We start from the raw sequence: 21,760 nt of genomic DNA on the forward strand, positions 1-21,760 counted from the left end.
CCCGTCTGCAGCAGTTGATAGCCTCACTTTCCATTCCAGTTCTCCAGCTGCTTTCTCAACAAAGGGGCCTAGCCGGGGATTCCCTATGGCTAATACACTTACTATTGACAAATACCTCATACAACCCCACTTAGAAAAAAAACTGAGCTGACATGCATCCTTAGGATACATTTTCTTTACTCAATTTTCTGTGAGGACTTTGACATATTTTTACTCAAGATTACGATACTGGGTTTCCCATGACAAGGGAATCCCATATGTCAGGATTACAAGCATGGTATGTTAAGATAATAAGATAAACGTATCTAATTCAGTGGCAAGACCAGCTGTTATTTAATATGACAAGGAAAAAAACAGTGAGATTATGAGATACATTATTTGAGATCTTGAGAGAACAACATGAATTATTTGTTATTTTTGGAAAACCAGATAAATAATACAACTGTATATAGTTGCATTTTCACTTACAGCTTTCATACTCCCTGTGTCTGTATATGGAGTGATTACTGGTCAATTACTGGAGTACATAAAGACTTGTATCACGCATTATGACAAGAATGATGACTCTACCCACTGTATCTGTTGTAATGTACTGGAAGTTACTTAATAGGAGCCTGTGCTCAGGTTTGATGGATAGTCTTCAGCAGAACAAGTTAATCTTCTTAATCGCCTAATGTAAAACAAAATGTTGAAACCTGGATGTTACCTTCACAGCTCGGTATCCTCACTTTTGAGACATACACACACAGTCATTTAGTAATTCTACTACCAGCTCAGTTGCAGGTATACGATCAATACTGACTTTTGATGGCACAGAAACTGTTTCATATATTTATCTCCTTACAACTGGAACTACTGTAAGAGTCTTTTAAAAGGAAAAATCAGAATTTAGTCAGAAGAAAAAAAAAAAAAGAGAGAGCACTTGACATCTGTTTTAAAACACTTAACACTAAAGGAGGCAAAGTGTCTACTGTTGGGGTCCTCGGCTGCGGAGGAACCTGCCTGAAGGAACTTCGACTTACACAAGTATCTCCTTTTAAAGCTCTCTGGTAAGAAAACAGACAGAAATCAATACTGATGCCTGTATTTGACCTGCAAAAGTAAACAAGACCATCAGAGACAGGCCTGGAAATTTCTTTATAGCTATTTTTAATGCTCGTAGTCACTGCTGCCGGGTAGGTGTCAAACAAAGTGAGTAACTGCACGGCTGAATCAGCCTTTTTTTTTCACTTTCCACAACACAGATTCATAGTAAGTGATTTGTTTGACCTATGAAGACTGTAAAATGATATTTTCCATCAGAAAACAGAACTTACACATGGGCACTGTTCCGCATCTCCGATAAGCTCCTCCTCCTCACTTACAAATCCCTGCATGCCCTTGCCCGCCAATACCTGGCTGACCTCCTCCACCAACACACTCCATCTCGGAACTTACAGTCTTCAGACCTGGGTCTCCTCTCCGTCTCCTGGAGCTGCAGACTTTTGGAGACAGAGCCTTCAGTGTGGCAGCCCCTACTCTGGGGAACTCTCTCCCTCCCGACATTCGCAGCACCCCAAATCTCGACAGTTTTAAAAGAGCAGTCAAAACGCAGCTTTTCCTCAAGGCCTTTCCTCATTAGCTAGTGATGTCCCCACCTACCCCCCAGACCCCCTATCTGACCCTGTGAAGCGACCTTGGGTTTCTTGAAAGGCTCTATATAAATCCAAGTTATTATTATTATTCTATCAGTGCCCCATAAAACCAATGCACACTGACAGTACCTCAGCAGCTTTAAATCACTTTTGTAGAGATGTTATTTTTTTTAAATACTTTCTTGTAATTTTCATATTTTATCCATCATGTCCTTTTTTTAATTATGTCTATTGCCTATTTTTTTCTGCATTTCTTCCCATTTGAATTAATTGTTGGACTCTTATGTTTTACAAAGCACTTAATGACATTAGTTTTTCTAAATGCTTTACAATTTTCTTTTCTTGGCTAAAGGGTATCAGCTTCTAGTTCAACATTACAACAGCAAAAAAAAAGGCTATAACAATATGCTTCAAGGCTCCTTTCAGAGGTTCCTTGGTGGCATGAAACTGCGATCTCTGCAGGGCAGCTCGGTTAGCCACTGACCTTTCATTATTGTCTGTACATTTTAAGTGAGTCCCAGGGCACGGGGAAGAGCGACTGCACCGAATCCAATATCTTTTATTGATCCATGTTATGAGGCAGAAATCAAAACAGCACAGATGTCTGGAGCAAACAGAGTGAAATGTAGCAAATGTAATGACTGGATACACAAAGGCTGGGGTATTTTGTCGCCTTTCTGTTTTTTTTTAACAAGTTTGCTGATAAGAATTGAATTATTGTTGAACATTTGAAGTAACCTGTCTAAAGTTTTGTGTTTAGAAATAATCTGCTTAATGAAGACTCAGGTGAGAATTGATGACACTGAAATAATGAAGGGAAACTTTCTCTAAACTAGGGGTGTCCAGACTTTTTTCAAAGAGGGCCACATATGATGTTGTCAGAATACCTCAGGGCCAGTGGCTCCTACTGAGACTTAGGAATCCTAAAAGTTATACATGAAATATTTATTTAATATTTAGTATCATTATTTTCCTATGGCAGGATCACGATCTAGATTTCATCACACTTCTTTTTCATGTTTTTTTAAGACCTTTCTGTCTAGCAGACAACATTTTAAGAACTATATAATTACTTTCCTGAGTTCTGAACATTTTTGATGCACCAAATTTTGCCTTTTCTGCACAATTTTATAATTTGATCTTGTCTTGTGTTCTCTTTTGTGTCTTCTGAAGTTTTAGTGTTCATCAAGAACATTTTCACATCATGATAAAAACATGAATTTGAAAACTTGTCAACTTTAAGAGTCCTTGTGGTTCTTCTTTATTGCCGTCTTGCAGAATTCCCAGAGCTTTGGTTTTAAACAGGTAGTCCATATGAAGCTTTTTGAGACGTTTCTGGATTGACTTTAGTTTTGTTTGTAGAAAGAAACTGTGATTAATTTCTTTGCTATAAATAACACAATTTAAGATGGAAGCTTGGGGCCACAAATAAATGGACCTTGGGCCGCAATTGGCCCCCGGGCCGTACTTTGGACACCCCTGCTCTAAACTATGCAACAACACACCTTAAACCAGAGAGAAGAGTTTATAAAATAATGGAAAGCTCTCACTAATCATAAAAGAAGCTTTTAGGGAAAAAAGTTGTTTGCAGGACTTTAAAAATGTTGAAGAATGATTATTTCTTCCCCTTAGAATACTAACTGTCCATCCTCTTCTTGTAGCTCTAAGTGATCTCACAGAAACCAAAGACAGCACGTCATTTATTGTATTTTGTGAGCTCAGTGTTTGGAGGTAGAAAGTAGAGAAGAAAAATTTGATGTGGGAGAAAGACGACCCCACAAGAAAGGATGAACTTATAACCCCACTCACAGAACTACAGCAAGGGACGGATTCTTTTCATTTCAATCTCTGGCTCCAGGGTCAAAGACCTCACTCTGAGATGGCTTATTAGCCCTGGAAACCTGGATCTATAGCTCCTTTTTGACAACCAAGCTTACTCTCACTGATGCAACACCCAGGTGCATGGAGTCTCTTTCACTTTGATTCATGCTCTTTGATGAGACAGCAAGGCAGTGACAGGTTCTTCATGAAGATCCATTATGATGTGTGAAATTATTAATTTAGGGGTGGATGGCCCTGAGACTGAACACCTCTATTTGAGTGCCATTAAACACTCTTTAGGTCTTTAACATCCCTTTAAACACTGACACCCAGTGTGCATCCTCCACCTATCAGAGATATGCGAGAGAACAAGACACTAATAGAATCATTACATTTCCTCTCCATTGTTTACATCACTCTCTTGGTTAAAGGGAACTGCATTGGAAATAATAAAAGCCTATTGGAGGAACTTTGATCTTGACTTCATAACGCCACAGCAGCAGCCTGAATATTCCCTATGAGCTTTCACACTCAAAAGGCAAAAAGATCTTTTTATCATTGCCATGATAGCATCAAGTGCTGCCAGAAAAAGACACTTTCAGCTGGAGCAAGATGCCAAATTAGCATTTTCTTTTATCTGATTGTCAGGTGAGGCAGCGTAGAAAGCAGCTGTTTTAGGGAAGCATTTGACCTGGATGAGATTATGCCGATAACACCATAGACAAGTCATGCTGGTTAGCACATAAAATAGGTGTCAGGCTGTGTAAAGTGGCAGGTTTTTGCTTCCTCACAGGCTATGTAGGCTGCATACATTCTGTCATCTTAAGTGCCCCAATTCTGATGTTTTCCTTCATGTGTCCCAGTTTGGATGTTTCCTGATTATTGTGAACAGCAAAAAGATGCACTTCATGCAGTTTTCCAAATTCCATCTGGATCACACGGATGTGTGGTGCACTGTTAGATCCCAGGGTGTGCAACCTCCAACAGCTTGAATATGAATACCCCAAACAGAATTTGTCAGCACTGCCATCACTGTGTTATTGTGAGAAGATGAACAAAATAAATCTTTACTAGAACACACGCACTATAGTGAGCTTTGGGAAAAAGAAAGACGAGACGCAGTCGACAGTAGAAAAGACATTCTGTGCCACCATTGCATATAAATGTGCTGATGTAGAGCTGGATGCTCATGTATGCATGCGAACATGCTTAAAATGATATGGTGTGCATGCTAATGTTAAGCAATTACAATGTTTCCAATTTCAATAACTGTCTGTAGTTTGAAATAAAACTAAAAATCGCTATTTAGAAGCTGACAGAAAGTACTACAGGGAGATTTTTCTTTTGCAGGTTTAAGGTCATAAATAGAAGTTGAAATGAATAACTGAAAGCCTCTTTGGAGAGAATTTGGTTTGTGCATTAGTACCTTCTTTAAAAATATGGCATTGCAACATGCTTGGCCCATTACACAGGGCACGTTCTCTCTGCAGAAGCCCTTTACAAGACAAAGAAAAAACTGTTTTTAATTTTAACTGAATAAAAAACAATGAAAACACATTTAGTACATACAGTATTTTTTTCTATTATGTGGTAATCTATAGTAATAGTAATTTTGTCATTTTAATTAAAAATACTAAAATTGATTGTATTGTCTTGTCCATTTTGTCTCTTGTGGTGTGAATGAGTGTGATTGAATTAGTTGTTTAAGTTGGGAAGTTGTTTACTGTTGTGCATCTAAAATGTCCTTTTCTTTTTTCTGTACCCTCCTCATAAATGGAAAAATTCAATAAAAATATTTGACAAAAAAATATATACTAGAACTAAAAATTTTTGCTTGTACACCAAAGTCTTTTTGGTGTCCTTATCAGATAAATCCTCATTAGATGTGCTCATTGTATAAATATTATTCCATCATTTCACAACAAACCAATGCAAAGAAAGTGGTAGATCAGCTCTAAACATAACTGAGGTTAAAGATGCATCAAAGATGTTTAATTTTATAGGTGATATTATAATTTAAATAAAAAACAAACATATAGGAAAGACTAATTAGATTTATGTCACCATCAGTGGAAATTCACTCACCAAAATGTAAACATCTTACTTCATTTTTTGGGGTATGACTATGATTTATTTCCTTTTGAAAATATACCCATAAATTTGTCATATGAAAACAATTTTACAACCTTAAACATTTTTATCACAACAGGATCACACAAGTTACAACCCACGCCCTGCTTTACAAAGAGTTGCCCTTAATTGTTTTTCATTTTTTCTAAACATTTAAACATTTTAAACAAAAAAAAAAAAACCTAAACAATACAAGATTCCACTACATCTTTCAAATTGCCATTTATTAAATACCCAGTGCTCAAGGGAAGAATACGGACACACTAGCTTTGAAGTGAAAGATCGAAGAAAAATGAGAGAGGGGGAAATTCAACCCATAAATCTGTGAAGCTCAACTTTGTCTCATCCCAAAGAGAGCACCGGCCAGTAAATCTTTGCCAATTCCTCTGGCCACAGGCTCTTTTATCATATCAGGGGATTTGTCTAGCAGGAAAATCTACCCATGATTTATTGTGTTATAGAACAGGTTCAACATGCCATTTCTATAGCTAACAGCTTTTCCAGAGTAATAACACAGCTGACAACTGCTTTTCAGGAAAGTGTTGACGGAAATTTAGGATGGTAAGCTCTTTGGTAAAGACAAAGCTCATAATTGACATTGTAACCACGGCATGTGTATTAATATCCCCTTGAGTAAAATAAATCCCATATAATGCTGGGATAACTCTAATGGGGATAATGATGTATTTCAAAATGTATGCAGCATTTCTCTAGAATATACTAATTGTGATTTTGAATACAAACATAGATAATCCTCTTTTTTTCACAACAGGAACATCACTGTTGTAACAATGACGGAACAAAGGCCTGAAAAAAATGCTTTGGACCCTTTCATTCATTTCATTTGTTCTGTCCAACAAGAAAGGCAATGCGTGCACATGCTCAAAGAAACGCACAAATGCAACATGCGCACACTGATGCACGCACACAAACACACACACACACACGCCCGCACACATGGACATAACACACACCTTTCGTACTGCAGCTAATATGGGTATTAGACAATTTAGTCCTGACAGGTTGCAGCGATGATAGCTCTACTGCCACGCAGAGATGTCCCGGGTCACTCCCAGCGGCTCCCTCCTTCACCTTGATGTTACGGTGAGTCGACAACATCATTACTCATCACATCACCACTGAAACACATGCCTAGTGTAGCACTATATCACTCCCATATTGATATGTTGGTTATAGTTTTATATTCAATGTACTGTATGAGAACATTATTTCATATAAACACGTCCACGGTTTCATATATCACTTTATATTCACATGCCCACTTTATCACTAGGTCACTGTCATATTGACACCCACTATATTAATACAGAACTTTCGTTTGTCACAAATCCACTGAGTCATAGAAAAAAAACATTTTCAGCTGATATGTGGACATTTTGTTGTTGACTTGCTTTCATATGTTACAGTCTCTGACATTTCAAATCATTTTCATGTTGACCCGTCGTGGGCCACTTGATTCAGACACCTCTGCTGCTGCCCCATTGGATTTGCGAGGGACATACTCAATATCAAAGTTGCTCTTATGGCGTCCTTTCCCTCGACTCCAGATAAACAGAAGCAGGAAACAAAAGATGACCACACCTAGGAAAGACAGGCAGCCCATGGCTGTAGATATAATGATAGTTTTAATGTCTATAGGGACTGTCATGTTGTACAGTACTGTCCCATTCCCCCATGTGTTGTTAGAGTCTGTCAGATAGTTCGAGCTCCTGTTGCTATAGTGAGATCTGTCCCCAATGCCCAGACTCTTCACAGCTAAAGAGGCTGACAGGCTTGCATTACCAGCAGGGTTACTGGCAATACACAGATACACCCCGCTGTCATGCAGCTCCGCTGTCTTGATCTCTAGGGTACCATCTGACTGAACTTCCACCCTACCACTGCTTTTGGTTGTGACGTAGCGTCTGTGAGGTGTAATCCAGACCACTGAAGGCCGAGGTGCTCCCTCTGCCAAGCAGATCAGGCGGGCAGGTTGACCCTCATCAGTCATCAGCAGCTGAGTCGTGTTGGGTCCAATCCGTGGTTTGGTGCAGGTCATATAACGGGAGACCAGAGGCTCTTTAAGGTCACGGAGGGGTTTTCCTTGGAGGTGGTCAGGGCCGCTGCACTCAGGCTGGACATCCAAAATCTGCAGAGAGGGGGGCTTGTGGCTATTGAGTAGCCAAAGCAACCTGCAGTCACACACTAATGGGTTTCCACCCAGACACAGCCTCTGGAGGTTGTCTGGTGAGGCAAACACTCCCCTCTCCAGGGAGTCCAGGTGGTTCTCTGACACATCCAGTAGTTGCAAAGATTTGAGGCCCACAAATGCTAAAGGCTCGATAGCAATCAGATGAGCCCCTTGAAGCCGAAGCTCCACCAGGTGTGGGAGTTGACCTAGCTCTCCTTGATGAATATGCTTGATGCGGCAGTAGGACAAGTTGAGATGTGTGAGGTAGTGCAGGTTGTGTAGTGCTGCTCCGGGGAAGGCAGACAGGTTAGTGTTCGTTATGAACAATGTTGTAAGGTTGAGCCCATGCAGAGAGAGGGGAGGCAGTGCATCCAGCCATGGCCAGTAATCAATCTCTAGTCGGCGGAGTCGTGATAGCCTCTTGAAGGAGAAAGGTTTTAGAAAACCAATGCTAAGGTAGCGTAAGTGAAGCTCAACCAGGCTGTGGAGATGTCCCAGAGCATCAGTTGGAACTACTGTGAGATTGGATCGTTCCAGGGTCAGACTTTGAAGTCCAAGTAATCCAGTAAAGGCCCGCTGGGAAACAAAGACTAACTCATTGTCACCGACCTCCAGGGACGTCAACCTGCGCAGGTCTTGGAAGGCGTGATCCAAGAGAACCACCAGTCGGTTGTGGCTGAGGTCAAGGCGGGAGAGATTGGTCAAGCCCGACAGCACACCAGCGGGAACAAGCTGAAGCAGGTTACTGCGAAAGTTGAGCGAGCGCAGAGCGAGCTGAGACCGAAATGATCCAGGCTCGACCACACTGATGAGGTTGTCGCTTAGGTCCAGGTCCTCCAGCTGAAGGAATGAAGAGAAGTTGTCTGGTGTAATGATGCGAAGCTTGTTCTTGCTAAGGTCCAGGACGCGTGTCTCGATGGGGATTCCTTCAGGGATGGCAGGCAGGCGCTTGCGGTGGCAACTTACTGACTTGGTTTGGGCTGAGCACTCACATCGGGCAGGGCAGCTCTGAGCCAGGCTGGCCAGGAGAAGCAGCAAGGCCCCACCCAGGAAGAGATGGCAGTGGTGCCGGGCTGGGTGCCGCATGTCTCTTTTACCCACGATGCCCCCTGTCATGGCACAGCTTACTGTCCATACAGAGCACCATCACGAACAAGCCCTGCAAAACATAAAATAAGAACAAGAAATATGAATATACTGCATAATCAACCAAAGGCCTATTCCCCTCTGCTCACCACTTGCCTTTTTAAATTTCAACCTTTCACACTTTAAGTCTATAACAACTGCCATGTTCTTTCTTCTCCTAATGAACCGTCCTTTAAAATGTTCAAACTCACCAAGGCAAGACACAGCTGCAGAAAAATGTAAACCTTCATCACTTTATCAGAGGTTGCAGGGTAACATGAAAAACTCAAGGCAATAAAAGATGTTTCAGCCCAATGGCGAGAAATGACCGGCTCAAGAGTGCAGTGAAACTAAAAGCCCATGTGGATTTGTTGTTGCTGCATGTGTGTGACTTGGTACAGTGCATCAGCGATAATGGTGTTTATATGTCTGAATCTGGAGGAGGGGCGGTGTGATGACTGTACTCAGTGGTAAGTGTGCAGATGGAAATACAAACTAAACAGAAAATGCAATGTTGGTTTGTGCAAAAGAATCCACATTTGAGGCAAACAACTCCAGCAGGATGAATGAAAAAAATATACGACTGCTTAACAAGTAATCAACATACTAAATCATCTCAGGGGCTTATGTTTTATTGTTTCATTTTACACTGATTACACTGAGATAATAACTGAAGTGTCATGTTTGAACAGACAGTATTTTTTTTAATACTGGGAGTGTGTTATCTCATATCTTTTAAAGACAGCAATGAGCACAAGCCCTTTAAAAAAACACACAAAAAGAGATGCATACATTTACATAATCCTCACAACATTTCCTCTTTGCTTCATTGCTTTATGCCTCTGTTAGTTTCTGTTTACTGCATGTAACAACCCATTACTTCTTTCCCATTTTCAATATACTTTGTATTTTGCTGCATTATTTTTCTTATGAAATGTCCACCACAACCACTTTCCATTCTTTTTTATGCAGTGATATTTATTCTAGTACATATTTAAATATCTGGTCTTTAGTATGATTTCTTCTGCGTTCTTTTCTCTCTTTGTATTTTAAATTCACTCACATAAACATGGCTTTACTTCACAGTAAAATACACTGTTACACAAAGGACAACACCACAGTTGTGAGGGTAAGGATGCAGAGCTCACTTGTTACACATCATGTTATCTTGAAGCTGTAGATTGTGAAGACAGCCCTCTACAGAAAAAAAAGACTCCTTCTGGTATCCACAGGTTGTTGAATTGAAAGATGGCTCAGTAGACAGAGATGCTGGCCGTAATAGCCCTCACACCACAAGTGCAAATCTGCATTCTGCTCATGGCTATCTTTGCAAATTAGACGAGCAGAACATAAAACACATCTATGAGCAGTGAGAATCTGAATCCATCATATAACCAAAGAGAATGATAGAAATATGAGAGAAGCCTTTTAGAAGCGAAGGACTGCTCGCACAGCTCCTGTCAATCACTGCAAAGCAAAATCCTGCCAAGGTAAGCGATTGATGAGCACACAGGCAGACACATACCTTACTTTGATAGTGAAAAGAGTGACATTCAGAAAATAGCAGAGATGAGGCAGACAGAGCCAGAGAGCACACACTACACTCTTTCTCTTTCAGCACTCACCCCTCCGCTCGGCTCAACAGCTGCACTGCTCCCATCTCCATATCTCGGCTCTTTCCCTCTTCTTTCTAGCACTGTTTTTTTAATCTATCTATTTATCTATCTCCTCGTTCACACATCTTCCACCTAACTCCTGTTCTCTCTTCCCGGTCCTGGCTGGCCTGGCAAAACCCCTGTCTGTTCATCGGTCTCTGCAGGCTGGGTTTTTATCGATTGCAGCGCAGAAACATCAGATGCCAGGAATGTAGCCTTTAACAAAGAGCAGGCCGTTGCCACAGCAACTACAAACCCCGACTCCCATTCGCCCTATGTAGTCTGCCAATCAAATTAATGAAAAATAAAATAAAAGTAAGGGGGATGGTGTTTTTTTCATTTTCCTTCATTTTCCTTCATTTTCAGATAATTCAAATTGAATATATTCCTAAAAAAAATTGGTTCCAATGGTATAGCAAGCTTTAAGGTGTTTCCAATCTGTCACTCTGGCTGCCTCACTATTTGTCGACCTGTCCTGTTGCCCATCCATCTGGAGCTCTGGTAACTATCTCTGTCTATCTGCCTTATTATCCATCCACAAGCACCCTCCTGTCTTTGCGTATTTATCAGTCTTCCTTTACTTGTCAGCCACCATCTCTCTCTCCCTCTCTCTCTATCTCTCGCTCCCTCTGTGTTTAATAATTACAGTCCAGTTGTCTGTTGCTGCAGCAAGGAGCAGGTCTAGTAATCTGTTGGTGAGTTGAGTGTCAGGCAGCACACAGTCTGACCATGACTCTGATCTGAGAGATGGCATGCACACGAAAACAAGACAGCCTTGTAATTTATTTAAATTCCTTTGAGAAAAAGCGCATGATGGAGGAGAAGCTTCATGCCAGACCACTTTACCTGTCTCTGTAGTTACACTGTAAAAGAAAAAACGAGTTCAGCTTCTCTGAAAGGACACTAAAAATACGGTTAACATATTGATTTGAATGAAGGATTGGCTGCATTTTAAATTTGTAATCCTACAAAATACAAATGATTTACAGAACATAAATAACAAATAAGCACAATGAGGCTTCACATTCAGACGATGATAAACTGGAGAAGACACTCAGAAAAAAACATGAAACCATGTCCTTGGATTTGAATACTATTTGACTGCTTTTACAATTTATAACCTTAAAAATGATGAAGCTTAGATTCTGTGAAGACCGGCAGTCTGTTTGATGTCCCAATCCATACCTGGTACAAAGAGGCCTCTGTCCTGAAGCTGCTTCTGTTTTAAAGTGTAGTTATCTGCCTTACAGACACATCTCACTCTCTGCAGTATCAATAAATGGAATATCTGGCAGTAAGTCATAATATAAGTGAGCCTAAATTGTGGAACAAATGTATCTGTCAACTTCTTCACTATTTAATCAGAAGCATTTAGTGAGAGTCTGCATCGTTTTTTTTGCACTGTGTGACACCTCGCTCCATATGAACCAATGATTTGAGCCTTGCAATGATGAGGTCACTCATGTTGCAGCAAAATGACAATCAAGCTTTCCTGCTATCTTTGTAAAATGAACATAAAGCAGATGGGGAAAAATCTCTTCCAACATTTGTATTAAGTTAGATCAGGAAGCTGCTTTGTTTATGGGAAATGTGGTCTCAAATTAAAGTATTAAAGAACTGATATAACAATGACTTTAATGTTGCATCAATATTTGATTCGCTAATTTATGTATTTTTATTTCCCCGCTTTCTTACTGGTGTTCCGGCTGTGTAAGATGCTTGATTCTGATTGGTCAAAACACCTTGACAAGGGTTATTAACTTTCACTAACATGAGCAACGGAGGCAAACTGATCACACGTCATGTCAAATCAATCCGCGGAAAAGAGTTCAGGTACATTTTGCTTCTGCTTGTTGACACCATAGACCGTTAGGCGAGGTAAAACCGCTAGCTTCTGTTGGCATCATATTGGTAAACAATGTGGCTAAAATGCTACACATTTGCCTCAGTTATTTTAAAGGTGTGTGAACCGCAGAGCTCAGAGAAGAAGGAGAGCTGAATGAGGACAGTTTCATGTTCAATCGACCGTAACAAGCAGATAAGAATCCCTCACCATGGGACGCTAACTGCCGTGAAATCACTGGGACTATTTTTAAAAAACTGTGCACATAGATCATTTTAATCAATGAATTCATCTTATAATCAATGTTTGTTGCAAACGTGTTTATATCGATATGGGAAACAGAATCCTGAAAGGGTGAAGCAAGACCTCTCCGGTTCACGTCGGGGTCTTGTCTCACCCTGTCGGGATTCTGTTTCCCATAGTCAGAATCAGAATCAAAATCAGAAATACTTTATTTATCGCTGGGATGGAAATTCAGTCATTACAGAGCTCTTATAAACAGTATGGAAGAAAGTCAGAATATTAATGGAAGAAGGAATAAAATAAAATAAAATAAAGATCAAATAAAATAGAATCAAATAAAATAAAGTATATACAGAAGCGCAGAATAGTTATTGTTAGCTATGTACAAAAGCTGGGAATTACGGTATTATACACAAAGATGTTAAACTGTCAGGGATATTGCACAGTGTATAGCATGGTTATTGTACGGTTATTGCACAGAGTACAGGATATTGTTCAATGAGAGGGAGGAGTTGTATAACTACCTGCTAATCATACATTATCCCTACTTATTTTATAAGGATGGTGCATATAAATCAACATTTCAGAAAATATGCCACAGTATGCCACAAATGGCTAGTTTCCCTCTGTGGTCTCTAACCAGATGTTAGAATAAACTTCCTAAGAATAACACAATTTTAAAAAATATGCGGGGTAAAACACAATAATTAAGGTAAATCTGATATAAGGTAATATCTAACATGATTTCTCAATATTTTTCGTGGAAGTTCTAATAATATTTTGACATATTTTAAATGTCCTATTGCACCATTGGCCTGTTTGTGTACAGCGATGCCTCTAACCTGACCCCGGCTGACCTTAGTGGCACACGACACACTGCACCGTAAGGGCAAGTTATTGACTCTCTTTAAACCCAGCCATATTTTTAGAAATGCTCGGAGCAAACTGTATCATTGGCAGGATTGAAAACCTACAAGATCCCACAGAATACTGAGCAAATGGTAATGGTGAATAGGGTCATTGAGAAGGGCAGCCTGCAGGGTCGACCGTTTTGGGATTCGGTCCTGCATTGGATTAGAGTCAGTAAAACTGTAGAAAATTTGACAGCCGAAAAAGAGCTGTAGGGTGATGCATGAGTCACTGTGAGAGTGAGAAGGAAAAGGAGATGAAGGAAAAATATAGAGCAGAGTCGAGATAAAACAGAAATACAGGAAGAATGATGAAAGACACACTTAAGAGATTTCATAAAATCCTTGTTTGCATGAGTTGACAGTGATTTCTAACATGACTTCAATCTAGTTAAGCTTGAGAAACAAATTACAGTTCTTTGAGGAGATCTCTGTAACACTGTAGCAACGCTCACAACACATGTTCATTTTAATCTGTGGGCCTATCTGTCAAGATGAGCACCGTTAAATCCCTGTTCATTACCACACTGTTTTTAAAATCTAAAGCCACTAACAGGAGCAGAGCAACAGAATGGCTTGGTTGGACTGAACGGATGAATCTTCAGAACTGTTCTAAACTGCAGTATAGATAGCAATAAAATCGTGAATGAATAAGTAATGAATTTGTTTGGCAGAATGTGTGCATAAGACTTTTCCTCTTGCCTCGAGGTGCTCATTAACTAAATGCTTTCTGTTGTGTCTTTGTTTTGAGTACCTTCTGCAGTGATTCATCTGTAAGTGAACGTACAGTGTCCCTAATATGTGTGGTGTACAGTGCTTTGTTGGCATGCCCAGCTTTTGCGGTAATTGTGCATAAAGTCCTCTACTATAAATCCTCTGCCCACAGACTTGCAAACACGAGACTTTGAATTCATTAACATGGCTATAATTATTCTACACCCAGCACCTTGGAGAGCAGCCATTATCATTTTTTCCACATAAATCTTATTCTGTTCACTCCCACTTTAAACTTTCGGTTTAACCGTGTCTTTCTGCTTTAAAAAAAAAAGGAGGTTCTGTATTTCCTTTAAGCTTTCATTTGTCACGATAGATCAGTTGAGTAGTAAAAAAAATGCACAATGTTAATTCATTCTGTTGTTTTCCATGAAACATTAAACACTCCCTGTGTCTCACTGCCATGCTTTGCTTATCTCCAGATATAATATTGGCATGAATAATGGAATTAGTTCACATGGAAGAGTTCACATGTAGACGATTATTGCCGCACTGTGAGCATATAGCGTAACATACTCTGCATGATAATTGACCTGAAAGGACAGATCTTTAAACACTCCATCCTTTTTTCATCATCCTGTTGATGCACAAACATGCCTCGTTCATTACCTGAGCTTTACAAGAGCTATGATGTACAGTGATCTTGTTGTAATGCTTTAATAATGCAAAACATGAGAGACCCATACTGCATTCATCAAGTTTTCTTTAGAGGAAATTCTCTGTTGTTTGGTCTTTTAACGTCCTACCCTTTGACACAAAACACACAGAAGAGCGTCGGAACATTGAGCAAATTGAGGTGTGGATCGAGCAACAGCACAGGCAACCCTCCCTACTCTCAGTCTAGCCACAGCTCAGTTTAATGATAATTCTCTGTGTATTCAACACAAATACTAACAAGCAAAATATGCATTTGCTATTCTAGGAATTGTGGCGCTCTGCACACCCACCGACCACCCTACAGAGAGCAAAATGTCAGCAGGGTTTTCAGGATGCTGGTGGGATTCGGAAGTTGAACCGTGTTCTTTGTGGCTAATTAGTGCTTGTGCATCCAAACTCTGCCAATTAAACAGGTCCTTTCTGCACCACTGGTCATGTTTCCTCTGAAGCAATGCCTTGTTGAGCCATCAACAGCGTATCCTGTCTTCCACCATGTTGGTTGTTGTATGCCTGCTCTGCTGCAGGATCACAGGGTTATTACTTTACCCTTGCAGTGTCTGGATTTAGAAAAACCCACTTAATACTTAGTATTGCTCAAAGTGATAGACAGAAGAAGGGACGACGTAGTAGTTCTAAAGCGCAGCCCCCAGAACAGAGATAAAGAAGCACAAACTCTCATACTTACAAAGCCTTCATGCTGTAGACATGAATAATGTGAACAATGCTCTCCTCCACCAGAGTATTTATGTCACAAGAACATGCTCTGTGGTTGTGGATTTAAATTTTAGCATCAAATTGTGAAGCAGCTTTTAGAGTTCACCTTTCAGACAGGTAATAATGACAAATGCACGAGGACATCATAACATTTCTGACATGTTCAACCCAACATAAGTTTGTATTAAAACACTTAGATTAACATTAAGACTGAAAGGTTAAGTATGAAAGAGTTTAAATGTACAATCTTTTTGAGCCAAATCGATATTAGAGGTAAAAACTAGGGATGCACCGATCCTACTTTTTAGGTCCTGATACCGATATCCATACCTTGGCTTTGGTATCTGCCAATACCGATACTAGCCGATAGGGTCCTGGTATTGATTTAACAATCTCTATTCCTTAATGTGAGGATAGAATCATGTTTTGCCAACTTCAGGCTTTTCTGACTTGATGGTGAACTGTACCTGGGTTGCAAGTGCTAAACCAGAGGCTGGAATCCCTTCATTTCAAGGATCCTGAACAATTGAATAGAATAACCTGTCAGTTTTTTCACACTTTGAATCCATTAATAGAAGGTTTCCTGCTTCTTTGCAGTCGGCTATAACTGACGTAAACTTCTTCCTTTGGGCACCCATTATATTTTTCAGCCTGACTGCCATCCGTTGAAACATTACGGCTGCACATGTTGCAAGTTTCCGGCGAGTTGTTAGCAAAAGAAGCATGCACCTAAACTGCAGAGCCACTGTAGTTATCCTCCATCATGCTCTGCTGGGTAAAAATCCACAGATCCACAGACAATCCGGCGCTGATGACACAGGAGACGCACATGACTGTTGTAAACACAGAAAAGCATAGAACTGAGATGAATAGATCTGCCATATGGATCGGCTCTATATATCGGCCCCTTGTCACCGATATCCAATCTAGTGCTTTGAGTCCAATCTAGCCGATACCCGATAGCAGGATCGGATCTGTGTATCCCTAATAAAAATACACCTCACAACAACAACAACAGCAACAACAAATTAATCTTTTGAGTTTTAAGGCATACCATCTGTATGGATTAAACTGATCCGCAAGTGATATTAGTGATGGGGCCAGTGGAACACCAGAAAACATGATTATACCAAATATAGTCATTTAAAAAGAAATACAATTAAACATTATTCGGCAGCATTTCCATACAGCAGCATTACAATCTGGTAAAAAACGAGACTTAATATATTATAAACATATAAAAATATGAATATATTTGTCACTATTTAAATAAACCGACAGTTATTGTACAGAGTGTACTAGTTATAAAGTGCCTGGGGTTGAATGACATTTATGAATAATAATAATAATAGAATAAATGTCATATTCAGACAAAGCCCTTATATGTAAAGGATGCAAGTCCTTAGATGACGAAACACCCTTTAAAAAAACAGAAGCAAGACTTTGGAGAAACTCAGGATTGTTTTGTGTGAAAAATGTAAATGAATGTAAGTGCTTGAAATGAAAAGGTGATAAGACACAAATCCTCTCTCTTATAGGTTTGTTTGTTACTTTGCTACCAAAAGAATCCACCATTCATTAATTAATGAACACATTCAAACTAATCTATTAGCATTTTGACTTTTCTCCTCACCCAACATGCTTAATTCTGCAGTAAATAAATAAAAAGTGTCAATATCCATTTAACATTGTAAAAACAGCCCTTATGCTACTTTATATTCTTCCTTAGCACCATTGTCACTGAAGGACAGCCACACAGTAATCATATTTTGTGAAATGATTGCTTGAAAAGACACTATTGCCTCATTTCAATGGCTTCTTAGGTTTCCTGCAAAATGAATAATCAGATTTTCCACGGTTTGTTGACTAGCTTTTCTGGCAACTGTTTTGTGGGATAGAAGGTTTTTTTACGCGCCCTGCCTCTTTTTGTTGCTTATAAATCCGAGTGTTACTTGAAGGACACTCACCATATAAGGTTTCTGTCTAATTTTAGTCTCGGGAGGTAGAACTCATCCATTTTTCATGGTATATGCATACCCGCACTGACTCATAGGCCCCTTCCTCATTCGCCGAAACACAATTTGTCTTAGCCTATTACACTAGATTTTCCTGCATCCACTCTTGTAATGCTATCTCCTGCAAACAAGTTTCATGTAATTTGTTTCAGAACCGCACCACAGCTCAGTTCCAATTTTTAGGGCTTTTTGTGGGATTGCTTCTCAGGGCTTACTCCGGTTGGGGAAGAGGTCATGTTTATGTTCTGTTTAGCTTGTGTGAAATCTTAACAACCACATTAAAACACCAAAACGCTCCACAAGGTCGCAGAAATTCATCCCACAGTGGGTTAAAGATACTTCTGTTCCCTCCTTCAAAACTTTTCCTCTCTCGAGTACAGATGATGCCAAACCACAGCTGCAAAGAGGCCACTTAATAAAGGTCAAGTGTTAACTTACATCCATTCCTTGCATTAAAAATAAAAAGGGGGTGAAAATGCTACTGATGTTTGACGGTCTCTCGTTGTAAACATTTTTATGTACGCCACAAAACTCAGGGGAGGCATTTGTACTGTCCTAGTAGGGCCCTGTTGCAATTATATGGTGCCCGTATCGATCCCGCGTATTGATTAGAGTCTGTCCTTGATTTTAAGATTCAACAGACACTTCTCTGGATTTGTGAGGAAATAGGAACAATTGAAGGAACTCTCATTTGAAAACAGCTGTAAACCTCATGAATGAAGCATTTTTATTTGCTTTCGGAAACAGAAGGCAGCAGAAATGACTAACTTGTGTCTGCGTTGTATTCATAAGAATTAAATCTTTGATATGAGTCATTAAGAACAGCTGGATCCAACTGATGGGGGAGATATAAATATGTATCTAATACGTATAAGATAGAAATATGTTGATTTGGTTGGGGCTCACTCTCTCAAGTCGCTGGTGTAAAATATGGAGCTATTTCATGTGATCTGTTCTGTTGTGATGCAGATAGAAAGTTGAAACAAATCAAACTAAGTCAATCAAAGCAAGAACACATGAGTACAGGCACCAACAAATGAAGTTTGATTTTTATGTCCCAAATCGTTATGTTCACAGTGACTAAAGGAGTAGTACATGTATCTTTCTGTTCTAAATAAATAAATAAAGCTAGAGTAAGGAGAAAATATGATAGTGGGAACCTCTTATGTCCACTACCTTTGGGACACTGCATCATATGAATCATTGCCTTTTCATGGAGAGAAAACATATTGATCTGAACTGATACTAAATATCTGCAGTGAAGGTTGGTACCTAAAGCTAGGGCAAGTTTATTTCAACGCCTCATACATTTTTCTAAAAATCACATATTTCCCAGAAGCTGCATGCACAGAATTTGTGTCTATATGCTCCAATGCATATTGATTTTCCTCAAACTCCCTGGAAAGTCTGCTCCACTGAAGAACTTTGTCAGTATGGGTCCTAATATTTTTCTCTTTATAGCCCAATATTTCTATGGGGTCATTTTCACATATTTAAAATGAGCAATAATAACAAACGTGATAAAACTGTGAAAGTTGAGAGAGCCTTGTTTTCTTCAGATGGATGTTTTCACTTTGATACAGGATTTACGAAGCAGCGATATTTTAACACTGTCAACTGGTCCTTTTTTATTTAGATAAGCTTTATTTTTAATAAGCTGCAGCAGCTTCACTTGGATTAAAAACTTGGTCACTACATTTCAAAATAACCAATTATGCTTTTCATGATGTAACGTGAGGGTTCGATGGGTGGTAGTTGGATCACTCTATTAATAAGAAACAGCAGGATGGAGACAGATAACTTTCTCGAAGCACTTTACTTTAGGCACACTGGATCGGCATAACAACACTTCCTTGTCACTCAATCACATGTCACAGAACCAACCAATGAGAGGCCAGGATGACCGAGCTCCAGGTAAATGTAATTAGAACCACAGAAGTAAATTCAACATGTTTTGGTCCCAACTAGATGACCCTGTAGAAATAATTATAACAACGTACAAACACCAATAATAACTTACATAAACTTGTATGTAAATAGTTACCATATAGATAATATAAACATATTTTAATCTTAACTCAAATTCCAAACTGTCTTTCCTATTAAAACTAACATTGAGTTAAAAAACCTATATCTATTTTAGGCCATTTTTTATGTTTCATATATTAACTGAACCTTCACATTATAGTTTGAAGTCTGAAGTTTTTATTTTATTATTGTGTCATATAAATAACCATACGCCCGGCCTGCAAGGGTTTACAAGACACCATGAATTCACGCAATCCAGGGTCTGAGCGCACAGCATGATCGTTCTTGTAAAGAAACAGAGGAAGACAATTTTAACAGAATACATTTTAAAAAAGATAATGATAAATATAAAATTATAAAAAATACAATAAGAAAATAAAAATGCACATTACTTAAAGACAAAATTAGCAAGTATTAAATGAGAATACTGAGTCGTGGTACCGACTGAAAAAACAGGAGTAAGAAACCTCCTCTTACTGGTTTAAATGTATTAAAAGCCCATTTTTAGTAGTAGTCATGATTTCTATTTGCCTGTGCTATAAAACAGATTTTCACTCTCCTGTCACTCATCATATGAATATGTTTTTGGCTTAGATTTAAAATATATGAATAGCAAAGACCACAGAGCGGCTGCAAATATTTCCTGTTCTAATTTCAGTGTGAACTGGAAGTTTGAACTTTCTTTAAGACCCTCCTATCATTTCCCTGGAGAGCTGTTTAGTTAGCGTCATCTCTTTTTAAATCAGACCTTCAGCAAAGGATTAAGCAGCCCTCACCGGCACTGAATGATATGTGAGGATTAGCACTTCCGCCTGTCATCAAATCATTCTGACGGATTACCAATTTCTACCTTCATTCCCAAGAATTCAGTCTAGCTGTGGAAGCATTGAAGTCTGTGTGACAGTCAAGGTGACATTGGAATGAAAGGAGAATGTCATTTTTCTATCAACCCTTTGTAGCAGTGTGAGGCTCGCCGCGCAGCCAGAACAGCCTCAGCTTGATGGACACTAAGTAGGGGTTGGAAATTGACAGCATGAGTATAAGAAGTCAGCAGGTCTATGTTCTGGTGAATGAGTAAATCAGTATCAGGTCAAAGGTCAGGGGCCCAACACTGTATCCACACCCTGAGGGGCCTCCTGACTGGTTAATCACATCATGGCTCTACACACGTCACTTCACTCCACAGGCTGAAATCTCCTCTCTCTTAAACTGACTGACGGAAGCAAAACAGTTTCGATACCCGAGTGCTATATAAAACACTACCTCTCAGGTTACTGCTGAAGACATTACAGCTCATCTTGACTCCTCATTTCATTTTTAAATCAGTTTTCTTAAATATCGTGTCTTTAAGGACATAGGCAGCCTGTGTGAAAGTTTGAAGCTTACAGAGTGGATATTTATTGTTGGAACGCCCCTCGAGAGTGTCAGTTCGGTCTCCCCTAAAGTTTTCATGACCAGACTTTTGCTATTTGACTTTTTCATGTATTTATTTTATTCAAGGTACTTTCCAGAGCAGGGGTAAATCTGACAGACTGATGTTTCAACCTGCAGAGTTTAGTCTGGGTGCTTGCTGTAGAAGTGCTCCGCCTGTGAGCAACATAAAACTTTGTAATGGGATTTTTTTCTTCTGAAACCAGACTCATCAGACTCCTCCCTGTAAAAGCAACGGCTGATATTTGGGTTTATTTAAAATATATTTCATGTTAAGAATGGGTGTGCATTTTCTAAAAATCTTCAAATACTGTGGTTGCTGATCAGTGAAAATGTGGCACTGTTTAGATTAGATTTTTGTACTGAACATATTTGGAAATATGAGAAAATCAACAAAAAGTTGGAGCTGCTGTTGATCACAACAACTCAACTTCTACTTTTATACCCTAACAGGATACAAAGTCCAGCTTCCTAGATGGAAGTTTGAGTTAGGTTTGACTACCTTGTTCCTTTATTTCGCTGTCTTCATAAATAAAACAGTCACAAGGCATTGCTATGGTCATGTAAGAATGGGTGGTATCACTACCCAAC

The 21,760-nt window shown here is 39.4% G+C and overlaps 1 protein-coding gene across 2 annotated transcripts in view; it reads right to left on the reverse strand.

The window, feature by feature from the left end:
* Nucleotides 1–5,569: 5,569 nt before the first annotated feature.
* Nucleotides 5,570–21,760, reverse strand: part of lingo2b (leucine rich repeat and Ig domain containing 2b) — a 30,385-nt gene continuing 14,194 nt past the window's right edge. The window contains exons 1-2 of one of the 2 annotated variants that reach the window (XM_034675326.1): nt 10,527–10,765; nt 5,570–8,935 (exon numbers count right to left, since the gene is read on the reverse strand). In XM_034675326.1, coding sequence (XP_034531217.1) covers nt 7,024–8,892 — 1,869 coding nt within the window. In that variant the 5' untranslated portion in view covers nt 8,893–8,935; nt 10,527–10,765 and the 3' untranslated portion in view covers nt 5,570–7,023. Of the gene's footprint in view, nt 8,936–10,526; nt 10,766–21,760 lie in introns of those variants that run through there. The other variant, XM_034675327.1, reaches the window with a different exon arrangement.

The sequence above is a fragment of the Notolabrus celidotus genome, chromosome 22, assembly GCF_009762535.1.
Source record: "Notolabrus celidotus isolate fNotCel1 chromosome 22, fNotCel1.pri, whole genome shotgun sequence".
In the NCBI taxonomy this organism is placed as follows: Eukaryota; Metazoa; Chordata; class Actinopteri; order Labriformes; family Labridae; genus Notolabrus; species Notolabrus celidotus.